The 24,007-nt window shown below is 36.8% G+C and overlaps 1 protein-coding gene across 1 annotated transcript in view; it reads right to left on the bottom strand.

The window, feature by feature from the left end:
* LOC122020642 (histone-lysine N-methyltransferase, H3 lysine-9 specific SUVH4-like) overlaps positions 1-24,007 on the bottom strand; it is a 93,617-nt gene that overhangs the window by 861 nt on the left and 68,749 nt on the right. Inside the window, exons 12-15 of the mRNA XM_042578649.1 lie at positions 8,691-8,850; positions 6,868-6,973; positions 6,615-6,797; positions 1,076-1,294 (exon numbers count right to left, since the gene is read on the bottom strand). Of these exons, the coding sequence (XP_042434583.1) occupies positions 1,076-1,294; positions 6,615-6,797; positions 6,868-6,973; positions 8,691-8,850 (668 nt within the window). The remainder of the gene's footprint in view (positions 1-1,075; positions 1,295-6,614; positions 6,798-6,867; positions 6,974-8,690; positions 8,851-24,007) is intronic.

Genomic DNA, 24,007 nt, shown 5'->3' on the forward strand with positions numbered 1-24,007 from the left:
CTTCATTTGCTGAGTAATTTTATATCATTGTTTCAAATTAAATATCGTATACTTTTTAACAAATGTCGCAATATTGTTAATTTGAGAAAATAGAATGTTTCTGATCTTTTTGAACATCAATTATGTACATTTTCATTATACAAACAACAGCACTGATGACGACAGTAAGTTTTACATGATAATAAGGCCCTAAAATTTGAAATAAACTAGTAATCAAATGTCCTGCAAATGACTCTTTTAATATCTTCAAAAGAAAAACTTAGGACCCCCACCATTTTTAAGCCTCTGTTTCTAACTGATGGACCACACACACAAACACACACACACACACACACACACTCACTCACACTCACACAAAGGTTAAGTCTATTGTTTCCTTTTCCATGCACCATAAAATTTTCAAATTATTTCATCTTAATTCTTGTCGATCTCACTCAAATAGATTATTTCTTGAGAAAGATAATTGAAATTTACTAATCCTGAATGCATTTGAATAGAATAAGCTAGTATAGGAAATCATGGGTTTAGGACACATTTGTTAAGAGAGTGACTGCAGTTTGTACTAGACAGGCATCATGTCTAAAGAGTGACTGCAGTTTGTACTAAATATGGGTCTAGGAATAAACATGTTTTAGGATGTATGATTATCCAGAGTGACTGCACAGTTTGTACTAAACATACTAAGTGGCATGTTTTTCCAAACACGCAAACCAATATCCAGATTAAAAACCCCAGCAACTTCAAACATAATAACTCCAACTTCTATTTACATTTGGTTTTAAATATATCATTTGAATCTTTAAACCTTTTTCCTTGCTTATCATGAAAAGAAATGTTAAATCTGAAATATACAATGTATATTACATATAAGATTGTTTTTCCAACCACCCAATCCAATATCCAGATTAAAAACCCAAGCAACTTCAAACATAATAACTCCAACTTCTATTTACATTTGGTTTTAAATATATCATTTGAATCTTTAAACCTTTTTCCTTGCTTATCATGAAAAGAAATGTTAAATCTGAAATATATAATGTATATTACATATAAGATAGAACTACAGGGAAATTACCTCCAATGGCGGTATAGTGTCTGCAGCAAACAACATCACCTTTGCCATTTTCATGTCATGGTGTGAGCTCAGAATACACTGAACAAACAGATTTGGTTGGCAACTGTGGTTAATGAATCTAGCAACATTACCAACTGAACCTGCATCAATGCAATACTCTACAACCTCTGATCTTTTATCATCAAGGTTGATGAGCGAGGACACATCTCCAGGCCGCGTCTACATAAAAAGATGCAATTAATATAACTAATTTTCCATTCAAAGGAAAAATAACATAGATTAATTCTGCAAAAAATGAAGTTGTATGTGAGAAAAATAATGAAAACAATGACTTGTCTTCTTTATTGATTGAAGTTTCTCTAGAAATATTAAAAGATGCTCTCTATCTTGCTCAACAACAATGGCAACATATTGAAAGTAAATACTGCTCAGAGGTTGAATTAACAGAGGTCAGCTTGTTTTCTCTTATTTTTTCTGTTTATCTGGTTCTCTGGATTTCTGAGGAAAAATAGTCTGGAAGAAGGCCATTGTGAACAAGACAGTAAATTGCCTTTATTGAAATCACAGAAGTGGAGGTTGAAGATGCACCTAATTTGAAGATGCAAATTAATAGAGAAAACAAAAAAGTTTGGCTTCTGCAGTGGTGATGGTAGCGACAACAGAAAGAATAGGTCGTTTTCCCTTTGTGTGTTACTATTTCAGTGCCGAATGGAGCATGAAGCAGCTAATTATTGATGGCTGCTTCAACAGTCCAGAATTTTGAGGTCTCCAGCCACATGTTCTCCAGGATATGAGAAGATGTGGGGAAAATCTCACAACGGAGAAGGATAGCATAGTGGAGAGAAGGCTGGAAAATCTCACACGTTATCCAAGGAAGAGGCTTTGCATGATGATGAAGGAAAACAAAGCTTGTGCTGAAGGGGAAATCACGATGAGATGAACTAGTGGTGCACTTTGATACCAAAACTTTAAGTAAAAAATACTGATTTCCCTATTCAGTCCTCTCTAACTATATAAATGTACTACATTCATGCAATTTGTACGCATACAAATGCTTTCTCACCATATCAAATTAGCCCCTAATCTATTTACAACTAGGTGCCTAACAAAACTAAACTAGGGTGTGACAGTCTAAACTCGGGTATACAGGACTAGTCTAATTATAGAATTCATCTGTTATGTTTAAGCATTTAAGTGCCCACGGCCTCATTACAAGGATTGCATTTTCATGAAATAAAATGCAATCTGTGAGAATAATTTTGATTTTTATATAGATACCCACATAAACACTTATACAACAACAACAACAACCAAACCTTATCCCACTATGTGGGGTCGGCTATATGGATACTTTTACATTATTGAGTTCTATCTCTAACTATATCATCATTTATATTTAAAAAAAATTTATCTTGTTTAATCGTTGCTAACCAAGTGTTTTTTGGTCTTCCTCTTTTTCGTTTGATACGCGTGTTTGTCATAGTTTCACATAGCCTAACTGGAATATTTATTGGTCGTCTAAGTGCATGCTCGTACCATCTTAAGCATGTCTCTCGGAGTTTTCCGATAATAGATGCAACTCCGACTTTCTCTCTAATGTTCTCATTTCTTATTCTGTTCATTCTCGTATGTCCACACATCCACATTAACATCCTCATCTTTGCAATTCCCATCTTCTACTCATGTTCTCGAATCATAGCCCAACATTCCACTCCATATAATATAGCAGGTCTAACTGCGGTCTTGTAGAATTTTTCTTTAAGTTTTAGAGGTACTTTACGGTCACATAAAACACCCGATGCTCTCCTTCATTTCAACCATCCTGCTTGTATTCTATGTAATACATCTCTCTCAATCCCTCCATCATTTTGCAAAAATGATCTTAAAACATTTAAACCTCTCGGTTCTGGGTAACTCATCGTTTCCTATCTTAACAATTGTCTCATTATATCTAATATTGCTAAACTTAAATTCTATATATATTCTTTCTTTATTCTACTAAGCATAAAACATTTCCCTTCTAATGTTTCGTCCTGCCAAGATTCTAATTTAGCACTTACTCCTTCACGTGTTTATCTATCAAAACAATATCATCTGCAAACAACATGCACCACGATACTATGTCTTGAATATATGCAGTGAGTTCGTCCATAATTAGTGTAAAAAGATAGGAACTTAGAGCTGATCCTTGATGTAACTCTATTTTTATTAGAAATGCTTCAGTTACTCAGTCTGAAGTTTTTACTCTAGTCGTTACATCCTCGTACATATCCTTAATTAATTCAATATATGTTACGCTAACACCTCTTTTTTCTAAAATTCTCCATATAATTTCTCTTGGGACTCTATCATAAGTTTTTTCTAAGTCAATAAATACCTAGATCTTTTTTTTCTTCCCGATATTTTTCAATTAATTGTCTAAGACGATGTATAGCTTCTATTGTAGACCTTTCAAGCATGAGCCCAAATTGATTTTCGATCACTGGTCTTCTTCCTTAATATTTTTTCTATTACTTTTTTCAAAGTTTTATGGTATGACTCATTAGTTTGATACCCCTATAGTTTGCACAATTTTATATGTCTCCCTTGTTCTTATATAAGGGAACTAGAGTACTTATTCTCTCTTGATCAAGCATTTTTTTCATTTTCAATATCATATTACATAATTTTGTAAGTCATTTAATACCTTGTTCCCCTAGGCACTTCCATATCTCTATTAGAATATCATCTGGTCTAACGACTTTTCCATTGTGCATCTCATTTAAAGCTTGTTCTACTTCTGAAGTTTGAACTCTATGATAAAAAATAAAATTTATATACTCATTTGACTTACTTAAATTACCTAAGTTAAGTTAATCACCTAAACCTTCATTAAAAAGTTGATGAAAATACCTCCTCCATCGCTCTTTTATTTCTCCCTCGTTTACTAGTACCTTATTTCATTCATCTTTAATACATTTTATTTGGATAAGATCTCTTGTCTTCCTTTCTCTCATTTTAACTATTCTATAAATGTCTCTTTCCCCTTCTTTTATATCCAAGTTTTGATATAATCATTCAAAAGTTTTATTCTTTGCTTCATTCATACTCTTTTAGTTTCTTTCTTGGCTATTGTATATTTTTTTAAATTTTCCGCATTCTTATAAATATATAATTCCTTATTTGATATTCGTTTTTCCTTCACTTTCTCTTGTACTTTTTCATTCCACCACCAAGATTTCTTACTTAGTGGTGCATGTCTCTTTGATTCACCGAATATACTCTTAGCTACTATTTTCAACTTTGATACCATCTTATCCCATATTATATTAGAATCACTGTATATTTCACCTAATGCTTGTACTCCTACCTTCTCCTTAAAGATATTTTATTTCTCATCCTTTAAGTTCCACAACTTAATTTTAGAAGTCGTATATATTTTTCTTTCTATTGATATTATGCTTGAGGCGTATATCCAACACTACTAACCTATGATGGGTAGTTAAACTTTCTCTAGGGATGACCTTGTAATCTTTAAAAATCTTTCGATCCTTCTTCCTAACTATAAGAAAGTCAATTTGTTATTATTCCTACTTCTAAACGTGACTAAGTGTTCCTTTCTTTTCTTAAAAAACGTATCATAGCTATCGTAAAATCTAAAATAGTTTTCCTTTCTTCATTTCTCGTTCCAAATCCATAAACTCCATGTACTCTTTCATATTCCTCATTTTTCACTCCGACATGCTCATTTAGATCACCTCCTATTAAAATCATTTCATTTGGCGGAATGTTTTGTAATATTTCATCTAAGTCGTCTCAAAACCTTGATTTGGTAGTTTCATCTAATCCTACTTGCGGTGCATATACGCTAATTATGTTTATAGTTTCTTTCGTCACTATTATCTTAAGGGTTATAATTCTATCTCCTTTTCTAACTACTCTTACAACTTCATCCTTTAATGAATTATCTACAACAATACCCACACCATTTCTTTCTTTACTCTTTCCTGTGTACTATAACTTTAAACTCGAGTTCTCTATCAGTTTTGTCTTCTCGCCTACCCATTTTATCTCTTGTATACACAACATACTAATTCTTTTCCTAATCATCGTATCGACTACTTCTATTGAGTTACCCGTGAGGGTTCCTATGTTCCTATGTTCCAAATCTTAGATTATTAGTTTTCCTATCATATTTATTTTTATCCAACATATGGTGTGAGAACTCTTGCTTATTTAACACTACACCCAAGTTCTCATGGAGATATAGTGGTCATAGTTTGTAGAATCGCGATCCTACGCAGGATCGATTTAGGGTCAGGATCGGATCGGTCAGGATCGGATCGTAGAATCGTACGATCCTACCAAAAACCCTTAAAATTTTATCATACATGATTAATAATTAGAAAAAATACCTAAAAAACTCATTTACATATAAATAAATAACTAATTTTGTATATATATGCAATTATTTACACTCAACACATCAAATTACATTACTACATGTACAAATTTAAATTAACTTGTAATTCAACTATCATTCTCGCATAGTAATAATATTTATATTTTCATATCATAAAATGAAAGAATATAAAATATCTATTAATACAATAATAATAACACATACAATGTCAAAAATATTTCCTTGATTTATAAGATAATTCAATTTAAATATCAACAAAGCATCTAACGTATATAACAGAAGCTATTGAATCCTTTGATTCAAATATGAATGTCGGAAATAATCTTCTAAAGACTGGTTGATGCCACACAATACTAGACAATAGACATCCAAAAACTTATTATTTTGAGAAAAATAAATGACAGAATATTATTGATAAAAAACTAACTCAAAAATAATTAAACATATATTTAAATAATTTAAAACTCTAATAAGATGAAAAAAAGATAATGGCTAAGGATAAACTTTGAAATTTATTAAAGATCTCTGAACGAGCTTTAATTTGATATATTATAGGCCCCGTGGTTCAATCCGAGTCAAAAGTTATGACCTCTCAAGGCTTCCACCGATCCTACTCCGATTCTGCTCCGATCCTGCTCCGATTCTACCGATTCTGCTCCGATCCTACCGATCCTACCGATCCTGCTGCGATCCTACTGCAAAAACGATTCTGCACGATCCTGGATCGATTTTGGGTTTCCGGATCGTAGGATCGTACGATCCTACGATCCGGATCGCGATTTTGCAAACTATGATAGTGGTCCTCGCCGATACGTTAGTCAAATCCTGCAATGTGAACCCTTGGATATTTAGCACTGCACCCGAATTCTGGAGATGTAGCAGTCCTTGTCAAGATATTACAGTCAGACCCTGCAACGTATTCCTTCCGGGGAATAACCTAGTATTAACATAATAATTTAATGGATCCATTCATTGAATATTTGTCATAGTTTTAACGCTGGCTGGACTCTCCTCCTTTATCCGGACTTGGGACCGACCAGGACTAGGCCGTCACGGGCAGAGTTCCACAGAAACGCTCATCATGTAAATAAAATGGAAAGATAAAATTAAATTAAAAATTAGGATTAACAGAGGCACCTCTCGGCCATCAAGACCCTTCATCGTCTGAAGACAGTCTATCTCAAAAATATAGCTGTTGTCAGCTATGTTGTCCATGTCATCGGTCTTTGTAAGGATTCCAGTGTATTCACAAATTGGAGCACCAGAAGGAATAGTGTCCCAAGATCGAACTCCCCACCCTTTGCTAGGTGTGCGAAACACCTGGATACACAATCCATAAGTTATGCAATTCAACAATTAAAACAAATATCTTTGAGAAATCAGGCAGAACCTCCAAATGATATTTTATTCCCTGCTGAGATATACGATTGACACAGCTAACGTTGCACCCACAATTTGGACCACATTCAAAGACAACAGATTTGGCTTCAATTAGCCTGAAAGGGGAAAAGGAAAATGAAAGTAGTTTCAAAATAACCTGAAAACAAGAATGTATTTGGTTCAATTTGGCTCATTTCAAACATGAACAAATCAGAATATCCAGTGAGACACATGAGAAAGGTCAATCAATGGAACACTGTTAAAGTGAAAGAAAACCAAATCAACTGAGCTATGCAACAATAACACAGAATTCAATTATGAAGGGTCATTCTATAAAGAATTCCTAACATTTGTCCTGCAGCAGTGATTGGAAAGATTCTCTGCAAAATTTTGAAATTTTGGAATCCCAAAAAATATCTTAGGCTGAAGGCGCCTCCTACCGAGATGGTAAAGACCTTAAGTTGTTGCCAAATTGTTGGGTGTGAAGCACAACTTCACAAAGTAGGGATCCAGATTTCAGCTATCCCTTCTCCTGAAAACAAATAGCTTAAGCTAATTGATAGTTAAGTAATATATATCTAACACCAACCCTTCCTGTGTGGAATACTAGAATAGAGCAAACCCAACAAGCATCAAACAAATAGGATATATATATATATATATATATATATATACATAAACACAGTTTCAGATATGGTAACAAATTAGTTGAAAGTGTGCAAGGGCCTAAATGTAGACAACTTATTCAATACATATGTATAGATAGAGGGGGCTACCAAGGATAACTCTAAATTTTTTCTCGTTCACATAAATGGTATCAGATAGAATTCTTGGTTATGTGATTTTAGCCTGTGCATCAGCCTGGTCATGTCCTTATTTGATTTCACAATTGTCTGGACAGTGCTGCAAACTGCTGCAGACTTCCTGAACTGGCAGAGAAGGGACACCTGGCTTACTTCCTTTTCCTCTCCCCTGTTTTAGCAATGTTCACGCAGTGCAGTGCCTCTCCAACATCTTCTGCAAATCTAGGTGGAAGTAGCATGCGCTCCCAATCTGCACTTCTGATATATGATTTTCTTGGTCTTCTTTACCTATTACATCTTCCAATCTATTCAATTCAATTCTTTTGACAATAGAATCCATTGGTCGCCTTTGATCATGGTCAAACAATCACAAATTATTCACTTATTCTGTTATTGGTTACACCTACACCTAATTGTTTTGGATATTAATATATTTTCTTTTGGGTCCCTCAATCAAACTTATACTATAGTCTTCAATCCATTCCAATCATCAATTCTTTATTATTAATGATATCTTCATTAATATCTCTTTGTTGAATAATACAACCACATCAATTTTGCCAAGGTTTCTATTCAATTACTAACTACGAGAAAATTGACTAAATTACTAAAGTGTCACATAATCTTTGCTGCTAATTCTATTTTTATTAAGGATTTACAGACTGAAAAGGTGATTGGTATATAGGTTATCAGCTTCAAACATTGTATCAATTGATAATGGCTACCCTTCATTATATTGTACCGTCTCGAATAATAAGTTTTATTTTTTAGACACGTAAATTTATTTTACAATTTAAAAGGAGTTGAGACACCAACTACTTTTTGTTTACCTTCTCCATCTAGACAGAATCACCTGAACAGAACATATCCATTCAATTATCTAAGGTTCAATAATTATGGAATTTGAGGTTATATTATTAGTATACATCCAGCAAATGGAGTTAACCCAAGGCCAAAAAACACAAACTTGAATGGAGTTTGATGTAATGTTGATTCTTTCTTACTACAATTAATGAATCATTAAAATCACCTGCCACCATCCCGTTGAACATATGGGAAATCATTGCCATTTAACTGAGCACATGCACAAGCTGTTGGATTTGAGCAACCCCCTTTGCATTGACAGCCAAGACAATTTGTAGGAAGCTTCAAGTTGTTTGCAAATTGCATAGACTTTTGATATACAAAATCTAGCATTAATAGTTCATAACTGTTAGAAAAGATGAATGAAGAGATGCATTGAACAATTCTAAATTAGTAAGGATAGTTGATTAGATTATCTGAGCCTGAGCAGGCATAACCAATAATATATTGCAATACAAAACAGAAATTAAAGAGTGCTCAGCTAGAATGCAGCAAGGCTTGAAATCAACAAGGACTAGCAAGATATCAGTTGGTTCAGTGAAAATTCAATGACAAAAGCTATATTTCAATGATCTTGTGACTTTGAACTTGGCTAAATGACATCGCCATAGTAGTTTTCTTCAATAAAAAAGTCAAGAAAACCTCCAAAAAGGAATGTGGAAGATAGTAAACAAATGCAGAACAAGAGTTCAACTAGGGAAGTTCAAAAAGGTTCAAACTTCTTGTCATCATCCACTCTTCCATAGTCGTTGGCATTTGCTGGCATACCCACTGTCATGTTAATTATATCTATATTTTGTCATGAACATGGTAGCCATAATTGATGTCATATAATTAGGCAAGACCATTATCCATTTCAAACTAAAAAAAAAATCAAACCTGGATGAACCCAAAAAAAAAAACAGTTTAGTTGACTAATTGGACAGTTAAGTGAGGATCAAATCAAAAATTGATACACGAAATTTGTTTTAATTTATAAAAGTTACATTTATATCTAAAAAACCCACCGATGTCCGTCCCTAACCTGGATGAAAAAGGGTGATGGTTACGTTAGATTGCTAGTTAGTTCAATAAATGAATCCATCAAACTATTATGGGCTAACGGTAGGTTGTTCCATGAAGGAACACGTTTTAATTTTAGCATATTTAATAGGAGTAGATATTGTTGTAGATAATTTGCTAAAAAAGGAAATAGTAGGAGTAATTAGAAAGGAATAGGATTATAGCTCTTAAGATAGGGGTGGCAAAAGAAACTATTAATGTAATTGGTATTCTGATAGAGACATGGAAGTACTTAGGAAAATAAGATATTGAATGACTTACAAACTTATTCAACCTGATATTGAAAATAAAAAAAATGTATGATCACTAGAGGGTAAATACTCTCGTTCTCTTATATAAGAATAAAAGAGACTTATAAAATTGTATAGGGTTATGAAACTAATAACTCATCATGAAACTTTAGGAAAGAGTAATACAAAAAAAGTCTAAGGAAGGAGACCACGATAATCAAAAAATAATTTGGATTCATGCCTAAAAGATCGGCAATAGAAGTTATACATATTCTTAAGCAACTAATAAAAAAATATCGGGAACAGGAGCAAAACTTACACATGGTATTCATTGACCTAGAAAAAGCTAATGACAAAGTACCAGGGGAAATTATATAGAGAATTCCAAAAACGAGAGGTGTTAGTCGTATATTGAATTAATTAAGGATATGTATGAAGATGTAATAACAAAAGTGAAGACTTTCAACATATTAACCAAAGTATTTTTCATAAAGATAGGTTTCATTAAGGATCGGTTCTAAGTTCTTATCTTTTTACACTAATCATGAACGAGCTCACTAGACACATCCAAGACACAGTACCATGGTGTATATTATTTGCACATGATTTTGCTTTGGTAGATGAGACACGTGAAGGAGTAACTGCTAAACTTGATTTTGACGGGAAACACTGGAAATGAAAGGTTTGAAGCTTAGTAGAGTAAACGCAAAATATATGAAATTTAAGATTAGTAATATTAAATGTAATGAGATAATTGTTAAAATAGCGATGACGAGTTGTCTCTAACTGAAAGTCTTAAGCATTTAAAATCATTTTTTACAAAAAGGATGGAGGGATTGAGAGATGTCTTACATAGAATATAAGCAGAATGGCTAAAATAAAATAATGTCAGGTGATTGTTGTGATCCTAAAGTACCTCTAAGACTTAAAGCAAATTCTACAAAATGGCGATTAGATCTCCTATGGTATAAGTTGAATATTAGGCTATAACTCGAGCATATGAGAAGAAGATGAGAGTTGCAAAAATTAGGATATTAAAGTGGATATGCGGACATACAAAGATGGACAAGATAAAAAATGAAAGCATTAGAGAGTCGAGATTGCACCTCTTGAGGGAAAACTTCGGGAGACACAGTTAAAATAAAAAAGACATGTACTTAGATAATCAATAAATATTTCAATTAGGCGATGTGAAACTATAATAAATATGCACATCAAATGAGAAAGACAAAAAAAAAATTAGTTAATAATAATAAAATAGGATAAAATTTATTTAAATATAGATAATGATATAGTAGGGAATAAAGTTTAATGGTATAGAATGATCTATATAGCCGACCCTACTTAGCCAAATAAGACTTCTTGTTGTTGTTGTTGTTGTTGTTGTTGTAGTAGTAGTAGTACTTTTACATCCAAAATATAGTTAGATATGTTTTGGTTTAAAATTATATTGATTATCATTGTTGAAGGGATTAACCTGCAAATTACAAAACCGGTATCATATATCACTGATTGTGATATTTGAGTAACTAGGAGCAGATTTAATGTTCACTAATTATTGACTTATTCAGTGTTTTGGGTCTAAGTTGGTTAGAACTCATCCTGTTTTGACGGCCCAAATCAAAGTTAAATAGGAAGATTTATGACTGAGCAAGAGTTGAACCAAGATGAATTGAACCAAACAGTTCAAAATTTGTTCGACTTATGATTTGTTACAGTATTTAAAAACCTTCCTCTCCCACCCAATCCAATTCCCATTTCCTTCAAGCTTGTGCATCATTACCCCTCGCCCCCTTTGAAAAATGCAATTTCACTACCACAAAGTCATCATCATACACAAAAAAATATACAAAGTGCTATCATTGCCTATAACATTCCATAAGCAAACCCTCCTCTCAAGGATACAGCCACAGATTGCAAATATGTTGACGGTAATGCCATCACTGCCTTAACTGCAAAAATTATGGAAACACCCTGATCCGGTGGTAAGAGCCCGGGACCCCCTAACGAGGGGTCAAGGCCACGTGGGGGTCAGAGGACCAGGTGGTCCGTCGAAGAAGGGTGAGCCGACCGGACGTATGACAAAAGGGCAGGCCAATCGGCCTGCTCGTACACGTCTGATAGTGAAAGACGCCTTGACAGGGGTCGGGGTTCCGACGCTCAATGAAGTAGTAAATGGCCGAGCGGAAGGGCTAAGAGAGGGCAGGACATAATGGGCGCGCCGCCCGGCTGGCGCGGGAACGCTGGGAACCCCTTCCCGGCCCGACTTCTGTGCAGGTTCGCCGGAGATTCGTGCGACCCCACGGAAGCCTACACCATCGACTAGGAGTGCGCCACGTGCCCAGCGTCCTTTGGTTCGGCGGTTCGGACAGGATCACACCCTATCATCTCATTGCCTTCAACTGTTATCATTTCCTCTCATTTGAAACTGTTGTGAGTCTGTATTCTCTTGAACGCTGCCTATCAATCTTCTGTGAATATCCAATTTGCATCTTGCAATTCATGGTCCATGCACATGTGCACTGATGTATTGTAACTCACCCAAACATCATTCTGCCCGTTAGATCTCTTGATTCTCTATCTTCTCTTGTGTTTTCTGCCCAGATCATGTTACCCATGCCAATGCCATAGCTAGGCTTGGTCGTCTTGCCTTCTTCTGCTGACTTGAGGAACATATACAATCAGACACGGAGAACATGACGCTTGGCCTTGGTGCAGAGAACTCAGGCCTACCAAATCTAGCATCGCTTCCTTGACAAATCCAAATATTCTCCTCTGCTGCTCTTTGCCAGATACAGATTGCCTCCGCCATGATTATGGCAGAATAAGCCAGATTGTAAGAACTGTTTTTAAAAATGATAACTTAGTTGTAATTTCCAAAAAAAAAAAAAGACATTTCTTGCAAAATTCCAATTAAATCCCACAACCTTTTCTTTCTTCTTTCCCTGATCCGGACCAAGCCTATTTTCAGTATCTTCCTCTGCTGACTCCATCCAAGCCTGTATCTGGACCATTCCTTTTGTATATGAAGGCCCCTCCACAGTGGCTGCCTCCTTAGGATTCACACAACAACAGAGACAATTCAATTATAGGCTCATCTGCAAGACATGGCCTCGGTGCCCTGACCTCACACTTTGAATCTATAAAACCTCCTATAGTCCTAACCTTATATTTCTTGACACTGTCAGGACCTTCATTCAACTTCGCATGCTCCTCTTCACCTTTCCAGTGTTGGCCTTTGGAAGCAACAACCACCAGCAGCCCTTGCTTAGTACCTCTATAAGCAAACTGCAGATTGGTCAATAGTTTGTGAAAGCCATCAGCTACCTAGGAGAAGCAGCAACCCTGGTTGTCCTGTCCTCTTGATTGGAGCAAGCCAACCCTATTGACCAAAACCTTTGCAATGTGATTTGGACAGTGACTTTTCCTTGGGGTATGGATTGTGGTAACTTGGGGCATTATTTTCTCCCTCCATTGGCAAAGTGTCTTAACCCTCTTGCTCTTTTGGCATAGGTCAGTGACAGTAAAAATGAAGCTTCAGTTGTGCATGAGCCATCTCCCTTTGTTGATCAATCTGTATCTTGGTAAGTTAGATTCCTACCCTTGCCATCGTTGTCCCTAAAACCCCTGTTTTTATTTGATTAGGACAGCAACATTATTCTTTTTCCCAGTTGCATTTGTTGATTGCGAATCATGTTCTAGTTATCTTGACCTTCAGAATCAAGGTAGGATCCTCCTCCTTTCTTGTATGGCGAATCCATTAGGCTAGAGGTCCACCAACAATGGAAAGGTAACGAAGGATTTTGGATTGTTTAGATGATAGTGTTGGAGATTCTACTTTTGTTTTGCAAAATGTATTCATGTATTCTTTTTCTTTTTTTTTGATAATCGAGGTGTTCAGGCTTCGTCCAACTAATCCTAGATAGTTTTCCCCTGGTTCGCCTACTAGGTAAATCTAGAATACAATTTATGCACAGTCAAAAGCCAACTTCCAAGATATTCACTTCATTGGGGATTTGAACCCTAGATGTATACATATAATCTTGCATATACCCATTGTGGCGATATCAGAAAATAAAAGTTTTGCATCCTAACCTTAGGAGAAAGATTGCAGATAGTTTATAATTTCCCTTAATTTGGAGTCGAACATAACTACCAAAAAGCTTGAGCTTAGCCATGCTATAGGGTTAGTTGAAACCTAACCAAGTGAGATTTTGTCAATTCTTATTTATGCACTTCCTTTTGTAATCTTGTTACTATTATATATGATTACTAGACTTTTATGCTTATGTACATACCATGTTACATTTGTCACATGCTAGAGTGTTTATTTTATTGGAGCATGCTTTATTACTCTTTGATTGTTCTTAATTATGAAATTACTTCTTGTACAAAATATGACTACTCATGTAGAGATAAAACACAACCTATGATCATGGTAGCATTCTTGTAACGAACCATTAGGGAATCACTTATAGGGCCTTACGACTCTTAGGTTGGACCTATGAGAATTGGGTTGGGTCAACTCTAACCAAATATCTTGACACCTAATAATGATTTTGAACTCATGTCAGTTGGATGTTATTTAAGCACAACTGAAGACTGAGCTTCGAGTGTACTTCTCAATTTTACTTGACCTAGCGGCTAATATAACAACTATGGTCAACAAAGATATTTTGAGTTGGCCCCTCTTAGGTTGATAGAAAGGGTAAAGTCCCTTGATTGACAATTATAATTAAGGTTTCCTATATGCTCCATGTTAATGTCCATATTATTATGTTTCAGAGTTAAGAGTTTATTGCATATGCATAGCTTTTCTCTTTAACTGTCTTGCTTATATTTTGTTTGACCTCTTGGATGGATCTATCAAATTTATGAACAATTCTCCTTTCTCTTTACCTTCAAATCAGCCAAAGGCTTCTAGTGGTGTTGAGTCTTTGCATTAGGTGTGCTATTGGGTTAGTTGCAACCACCATTAGGTCTATAGTTTCCATGTTTTACATAATTTTTGGATTAGTTTATTTTATGCTTCCACACTTTTACTTTACACTTCGAGATCTCTATTATCTTCAACCTTTGTAAACTTAATAACATGAACTTTATTATTTCTATAAGATTTACTTATTCATTATTATGATAATGCTCGTGTTCCCATGGGTACATGTATGTTTGTGTTACAAGTGTTGTCTAGTGACTCAAGTATGGGAAAGTCGGAAGACATATGGAAAGGGATCACTTGAGGCATAAAAATCTGGCGGAAGATAGTCGGAAGGTGGTTCCACTTGGTGGGATTTACAAAGCAAAGACAATCGATGACTATGCAACAAGTTCATCTACTAATTGGCTAGCGTCAGATGAGGAAAGGGTGCACTCACTGAGACCAATTGGGGGAAGAGTGAAACCTCTATTCACGGCAAAAAAATTCCTTCATCAACAAACTCTAGTGAAATGAGCATAATCCTGCACCATTGGTATCAGGGCACGGTCACAGACCTAAAGGCAAGGATGTGTCGTAAATAGGAAAGGAAAATTTCCAAGCTGCAAGCAACGGACAACTTTGTCCACTAAGGCAAGCAGAGGAATGTACCATCCTCAGCCTCAACTGTGTCTAACAACGCATAAGCAAGGTTGTTGGCATGGGGGAAGAAGCAGATAGGTAGGCATTAGACGCCGGCTATGTCGGCCTCATTGGGTGACGGGTGAGTTCAATGGAGAAGACCTCTGTAAGAAGCCACATGACCATGTCCAACACACAAAGCAAGTAGATTGTCATATAAAGGAATTTGGATGGTAGAGAGTTGTGATGGTAATTGCAATAGAGAAGCAATAGGCCACATGGGCAGCAAGACAGGACGCGTGTAAGAGCATTTGAATTTTAAATAGTAATTGTAGTTACTAACTATCATAAAGAGTAGAGATCTTTATATTTTTAGGCTTGGAGTAAGCCAGGAACGGGATAAAGGAAAATTTAAAAATTGTTGAATACTTCCGAAAATTCCCTTGATTGTAGGAATTGAGATTGATCTTGACTATATTCCCTTGATTGTAAGGATTGAGATTGATTTTTTCTTTTTCCCTCCTTATGTATATAAATACCTACATGTAAGTAAATTTATAATGAATACTAATAGATTTTTTTTCCTTCTCTTCTACATCGTATCAGAGCAAGATTAACCCTTCGCTGACCTAGTTTTTTTTGTTCTCTTTCTTTCTCTGCCACCACTATCAGAAACCCTAATAGCCACATGTTATTTTGTCACTACCATCCCTCTCCTTTCGACCTCATCTAATCTACTGGATGTCACACAGTTGGAGTAAGCAACAAATTGGAACTTCTTGATCAACAGGTTGCTTGATCTCAGGTACTGTTGGATCGTCGGAGAGGGAATCAACCAGCACTATTCTAATCTATTACTACTCAAGTTTCTGTCCCTGAATTTCTCCTATGATGTCTTCATATTCTAAACCTAATTTGGCTACCACTATCAAATTGAATGGGGCCAACTATCTCCTATAGTCGCATTCATTTGAATTATTACTGGGTTCTCGCAAGAAGAAGGATCATATTATGTTCGGCCCTCCTGACTCTAACAATCTGAAATATTCAGATTGGATTTCGAACTACTGTTCTACTATGGCTTAACTTCTCAACAGTATAGAGGAGTCCATGAGCACTAATGTGGCCAAAGAGATGGGAATGCTTTATGTGGCATGTATTCGAATGACAAAAATGTTTCTCAAGTCTTTGAATTATATGAAAAACTCTTCTCTATTCGTCAAGCTGGTCAATATGTTAATAACTATTTTGCTACTCTTAAGGGGGTTGCCGATGAAATTCTAATATACCATTTGCTCTCTTGTGATGCTCAGACTTGAAAGAATCAGTGCGAGGAATTTTTGGTCGCAAAATTCCTATCTGTTTTAAATTATACTCTACGACCGCTTCGGGATAATCTGCTGGCAAGTAATAACATAATGCTCTATCTCGGGTTCTCGTCCTGATACCAATATTTCTTCATCTTCCGACACTTCAACTATAACTGCTCACGGTCGGGGGTTCTTTCAGGGTCGCGGTCGTGGTCATTCGTGTGTTCACCATAGCCAGTCCAACCATGCCTCCGAGAAGTTGAGCGAAGTTTGGTAAGCCTAACTAGGTTAATAATACATCTACCGAACTATCAACTCCATCACCGGACACTGACGATCACGATGATATGATCTCGGTTTCTCGTACTGATTATGAGAAATTGCTTTGCTCTTCTACTAGCATTCCCTCTACCACTGCTGCCTCATCCTCTATAGGTGTATTTGTTGTATCCCATGATAAGTTTTAGATATTTGATTATGGTGTTTTTGCTTATATTACTGGTAACAAATATGTTTTCTCTTCCTCTTTTATTTCCTCATCTTTATCCTATGTCCGTTTAGCCAATGATACCTATTCTCTGATTATAAGAACAGGTGTTATCAGGCACAATATAAATATCACTCTTGATAATATTTCTTTGCGCCTAAATTTCCTATTAGTTTATTGTCCATAAGCCAACTTATAAAAACTCAAAAATGTTCTATATCTTTTTATCCATCCCATTGTATTTTAGGATCTACAAATGAAGAGAATGATTGGTTAAGAACATGAGCGTGATGGCCTATACTATCTGGATTTGGTTACACCTGTGAGTTCCAGGGCACTCTCCTTATCGGTGCCATTGTAGTCTAGGTCACCCATCTTCTTTCATTCTTAAAAGTTTAGTTCTACTAATTTTCAATGTGAGTCCTGTGAGTTCGGCAAGCATCATCGTACTTCTTTTCCTTCTAGAATTGATAAACGTAGTTCTTTTGCATTTGAACTTGTTATATTTGAGGACCTAGTTGAGTTGAGTCTAGAGGGGGCTTTCAATATTTCATAATTTTTGTTGATGATTATTTTAAGGTGTTAACATCATTTTATAATGAAATAAAAACTCAAAGTTTTGTTGTCTTGCGCATTCTTTGTACTGATAATGCACTTGAGTTCACTCAGAAAACTGTATCTACATTCTGTGATTCTCATGGCATAATTCATCAAATCTCTTGCTCATACACTTCCCAACAAAATGGTGTTGTCGAATGCAAACACCGTCATATTTTCGATGTAGCTCGTACTCTTCTTTGTCAAATGCATGTTCCTAAGTTTTTATAGGGTGATGTTCTCACAGCTTGCTTTCTCATAAATAGGATGTCGTCTATTGTGTTATATGGGGATATCCCCTTCTCGTCTTCATTCTGACAAATCTCTTTTCTTGGTGCCTCCTCGCATATTTGGTTTTATTTGTTTTTGTCATAATTTTACTCTTAGCTTAGATAAATTGTCTCCTTGCTCTATTAAATGTATCTTACTTGGATATTCTCACACACAATAAAGGATATTGTTATCTTGACCCACTCACAAAACACAATTATACCTGTGTTGATGTTACATTTTTTGAGTCCCAACCATACTTTTCTCCCCATCTAGATCAAACACATGATACATTAGCATTTCCTCCCTTACCTATCCCACCATCCATGTCTCCCACTACAGATGCTCCGTCTACTGGACCATTGCAGGTGTACACACAGCATGCTCGGCCAGAACTAGATTCATGTCCCTCAGCTCCTCTTGATACTCCTCGCCCCTTCGATATTGATCTGCCTATTACTTGTCATAAAGGTAATTGGTCTTGTACTATCCATCCTTTGTCTAATCATATCTCGTTTAATTACCTTGGTCCTGCATTCCACGCTTTTGTTGTTTCTCAATCATCTATAGAAGTTCCAACTTTCTACTCTAAGGCTTATCAGCACTCGGCTTGGCGAACTGCAATGGAGGAGAAAATGTATGCCCTTATCTCTCGTGGTATGTGGTAGCTAGTAGCTGGTAGCTGCACCACCTTCTGTTGATACTGTTGTCTGTCATTAGATGTTACTCTTAGATTTAAAGTTGACAGTACTATTGATCGATATAAAGCTCATCTAATAGTCAAAGAATTTACACAAACGTATAGTGTTGACTACTTTGAAAAGTTCTCTCCTACTGTTCGCCTGAACTCTATTAGACTTCTATTCTCCTTAGCTATCAATCAATCTTAGCCAATGTATTAGTTGGATGAGAAAAATGCCTTCCTTTATGGCGATTTGCACAAGACCATTTTTATGGAATAACCTCCAGGGTATGTTACTCAAGGAGAGAATGCTACTATGATTTGTAAACTTAAAAAAGTTATTTATGATCTTAAACAAAGCCCGGAACCTGGTTTGATAAATTCAGTAATATAATCGGAATTGTTGGCTTAAAAAAAAAGCAAATTTGATTATTCTGTGTTTGTATAACAGAGCACGAATGAGATTATTATTCATATTGTTTATGTTGATGACATCCTAAAATCCGACATAGGATAGATAAAACTAAGAAGTATTTGCAGCAATACTTTGTGATGAGAGATATGGAACGTTCTAAGTATTTCTTGGGAATTGAAATTGCTCATAATAAATCTGGAGTTTCATTATACCAACAGAAGTATGCTTACATATTTACACAAAGAAACTGGATTGTTTAGAATGAAGCCAGTTGATACTCCTATAGATATCAAATGTTTGGGATGATACTGGAGAATTCTGCTTTAAGGATAAGGCAAAATATAGATGACTAGTTGGGAAACTCATCTACTTAACAACAACTAGAACTAACATCTCTTTTACAACTAGAATAGTCAGTCGTTTTATGGATAAGCCAAAGCAAGTTCACTAGGATACCGCTATCAGGATTCTTAAGTACATTAAGAAATTTCTTGGAAAAGGACTGTCATTTATGAGAAATGAGTATCTAAAGATCAAAGCTTATTCTGATGCCAACAATGTTGGATCTAAGACCAACAAACAGTCTACTTCTGATATTGCACTTATGTATGGGAAATCATGTAACATGACGAAGTAAGAAATAAACTGTTGTTGCTAGGTTAACTGTCAAAGCTAAGTACACAGTCATGGCTCACACGGTAACTGAAATGTTATAACTAAAGAATGTGCTTGAAGAATTAGTGTTCATCTACAATGAGCCACTACCAATGTGTTGTGATAAGCAGCTATTCACATTGTAAGTAACCCGATTTTTCATCAGAGTAAGCATATTGAGATTGACTGTCACTTTATTTGTAAGTGTAATGAGCCTGAAAATTGCTACTCCATTCACAGCATCATCCAACCAAGTCATCGATGTCTTCACTAAAGTATTAGGAGGAAAACAATTCTCAGAACTTTATGACAAGATGGATATGATTGACATATATGCTACAGCTTGAGGGGGAGTATTGAATACTTTTGAAGATTCCCTAGATTGTAAGGATTATGATTAATTTGAATTCCCTTGATTGTAGAGATTGAGATTGATCTTGATTGTACTCCCTTAATGGTAGGGATTGAGATTGATTTTTTCTTTTCCCTCCTTGTGCATATAAATATTTACATGTAAGCAGATTAACAATGAATACTGATAGATTTTTTCCCTTCTCTTCTAGAAATACAAAATCTTAAATGGGCAAAAACAAGAAGAAATTGCTTAGATTGCTTAGTGCGAAGGCAAGGTAGAGGAGCAGCATCAAGATTGAGGTCACCTCAAGGACTTCCGGATGCTTTGGGAACAGCATCTAGAGTTCAAGCTTGGACTCCTATAGTAGAGAAGGTACAAAATGATGCAGAGGAGTTCGTTAGCGACCAAGAGTTAGATGAACATCCCTTAAATTCAGTCATTGTTGGGCATCAACAAGCCAACATAGTGAAGGAAGGGCAAGCACTAGTGCACAGTGGTGCTATTGAGCTGGCGTCGAATCATGCAGAGCGTGCAAAAAAGGCAAGCCTCACTAGCCCATAAACCTGATAGGAAGAAGAGATGGATGGATTTATTCTCCACCAATCAACTCTGTACCGAAGAAACAATATTGCAGCACCTCTAATCTATTGATAGTCAGGTAATCCTAAATGTGATGATATAGAAGTAATGGGGCAAGTAACGGGTTTTTGTCTGGTTGAGAGATTCCTTGAAAGGTTCCTTAGTTGGCAAGTAGTCAAAGACATGGTCAATCGTCGGCACGTACCATACAAATTGCAGGTTCACAGATGCCAATAGCTACTATTTCAATTTGACAGTGAAGAGGGGAGGATTGCATGTAACATGCTGCCTGATTTATCCCAAAGTCATGCTGCCGTGTTACTTGTTTGAAGATAAAGAACAGAACAAAATTCCACTCTGGATGCAAATTCACAATCTCCCAATTGATTGTTGGTAATCAAAGCATTGAGTAAGATCGTCTCTCACATTGGCAAGCCTTTTTACACTAATCAGCTATCTAAAACCAGGGAGGGCAACAGTTTTGTTCATGTGCTTGTGGAAATTGACATATCCAAGGAGCTCCCAAAACATGTGCCCATCACACTGCTAGATGGAACCGATGTAGACTTTGAAATTACATTCCAATGCATACTAAAATTTTGTGCAGACTGCAGAAAATTGGGCCATCACACATGGAGTTGTAAACTTATGGAAGGTGAAACAAATACACAAGGCGCAAGGCTCAGGGCAGCTATTTTTGCTCAACAGACAGTGTGGTAGATCAAAGGAGGAGCAGCCTTCGGCAGCCATCTCAAACATCAATAACCAGGCATCAACGCAAAGCCAGCAGCAGCACTCTGAACAGCCAAGTTCAGCTACAGCACTAGTACACCAACAGATGCCAACTGAGGAGGTCACGGCAACTGCAACTGGCAACTCCATACAAATCCGTACTTGGGCAAGTGCAGCTAAGCAGAAACCTTTGGCCAGCAATGCCTCGCCAATGGCACAACAACTAGATAGCAGCAGGGGAAGGCATCATCATCTGTTGCAGTTTCAAAACTCATATGCAATGCTGTTAGGGAGAATTTAAAAGAGAAACAAGTGACGTTGGATGAAGCAAATCACATTATTGGCACATCCATTTCAGCTGTTGGCACACAGCAAACCTCTGCAGTAGGGCTGGATATGCAGTCACAAGGGAAAGGTTTGCGGTCTACTGTATTTCACAGCAGCATGGTCAGGAAATCAGCAATGGGGCAGCATCAACTGCCACCAAGCCTACAAAACTTGCAGCCTGGAACATTAGGGGCTTCGACAAGCCTCAAAAGCAGAAAGGAGTGGAGAACTTCTTTTCAGAAACATGGGATTGGCATAATAGGATTGCCGGAAGAAAAACTAACCCAGGCAGCATTTCAGAAATGCAAAGAATTAGATTCGAGCAACTACAAATGGAGCACAGCACTGCAGGAGAGCAAAGAGGACGAATGTTATTAATCTGGGATCAGCAGAAAGTTAATGTATTGGTACTGGACTGCCAACAATAGTGGATACATTGTAAGGTAACCTGTAAGATCACTCATTGTTGTCATGATCACCTTTGTCTATGGAAATCTATCAATTGTTGCACCATGTCCACTGCGGACTTCTCTCCAGAGATTGAGTACGAGAATGGATTCTCCTTGGCTGCTCCTTGGAAACTTCACATCCATGTTGTCAGCTGATGAGAAACAAGGTGGGCTGCTGTTGACCAATTATCATATAGCAGATTTTCTGGAGTTCACAACCCAAGCAGCTGATGTCAGTGGGCTGTAGATTTACTTGGATAAATTGTACTTATCTTCTGCAAGCTGCATCGAGCTATGGTTAACAAGAAGTGGATGGAAACTGATCACAGGAGCTTTGCTGAGTTTTATCTTCCAAGCTGTCTTTCTGATCATGCATCTTGTGTACTATCAATACTGGAGTGGCGAGCCAAGGCATCGGACAGCCCGCTCGTCAACAAGCTGCAGCAGATCCACCAGGAGATCATGCTCACTGCCGGTTCTGCTCAAGCTGCCGCCAACCAGCTTGTTGGCTGGTTCGATTCCGAGCTGCGAAGTGGTGTTAGGGATGCTTACGACCTCTTCAATCCATGGAGCACAAAGGAGTGGGCAGCAGTAGTGTGGAAGGTGTTCCTCATGTCAACCACAGATTTTTCATTTGGCAGCTTGCAAACAGCAAGGTGCAAACCAAGGACAAGCTGGCATACGTTGATTGCCAGATGTGTTCATTGTGCCAACGGATGGATGAGACAGAGAGCCATCTTTTCTTTGATTGTTCAGCAATCAAACCACTATGGGATAAGGTGAGAACTTGGTTCAATATCAGCCCCAAATTTGCCACAGCCACAGGTTTACTGGATTGGTTGGACAGCAACAACGCAGAGACAACCGCCTCAACAAAGCTCGTCACTTGGGTATCTCTTACATGCTCTATTTGATTTGGCAAACCCGAAATAGGTGCCAATATGGAGTACCAAATGTTGAAATGATGTTTAGAAAGGTCAAAACACATGTACTCCGCTTCTTAAGCGGGTAGAATGTAACTTGATAGATGACGTCAATGCTATTTGCCTTTATAAAAAAAATACTGGTGGACCAACAGCGGATCAGGAAACCATTCGAGTTTTACAAAATGTGGACAGCACACGATCACTTCCTACAGATTGTAGAGGAGGCCTGGAGTGCATGACCAAACAGCACAGCAGAGTTCCATCTCAAACAAAAGCTGAACATTCTGAAACTCAAGCTTCAGTCCCTCAATAACCTGCATTACCAGCACATCTTGGAGAGAGGACAGCATGCCAAATCAGAACTTGAAGAAACCCAGCTCACTGGATTATGCACAGGGGAGATGGAGGTTCAATATAAGCAGTGTTTGTAACAAGCAATGAGTCTGGCTGAAGATGAAATGTCCTTTTACTCACAATGTACCAAGGCTGCCTATCTTAAGGGTTGTGATAGAAACACAAGATTCTCTGACAATTTGGTGAAAAGAAACAAGAAGAAGAATGAGATTGTAGCCTTACAACGCAGCTCTGGTGAGATACCAACCAGCTGGGAGGAGATAGTCTCTGATTTTACAGCTAACTTTCAAAATCTGCTTGGGAATGCAATAAACAGAGCTGATGTAAATCTGAATCTGTTTAGGCATGGGCAGGTGCACAATTGATCCAGCCAGTTACTCCAAAGGAAATCAAGAAAGCTTTGTTTATTGGTGATGATAAAGCCCCCGGTCCTGATGGCTATGGTGCAAGATTCTACAAGTAGGACTGGATTGTGATAGAGCATGACTTTCAAGCGG

Source organism: Zingiber officinale, chromosome 9A (genome assembly GCF_018446385.1).
Source record: "Zingiber officinale cultivar Zhangliang chromosome 9A, Zo_v1.1, whole genome shotgun sequence".
NCBI lineage: Eukaryota > Viridiplantae > Streptophyta > Magnoliopsida > Zingiberales > Zingiberaceae > Zingiber > Zingiber officinale.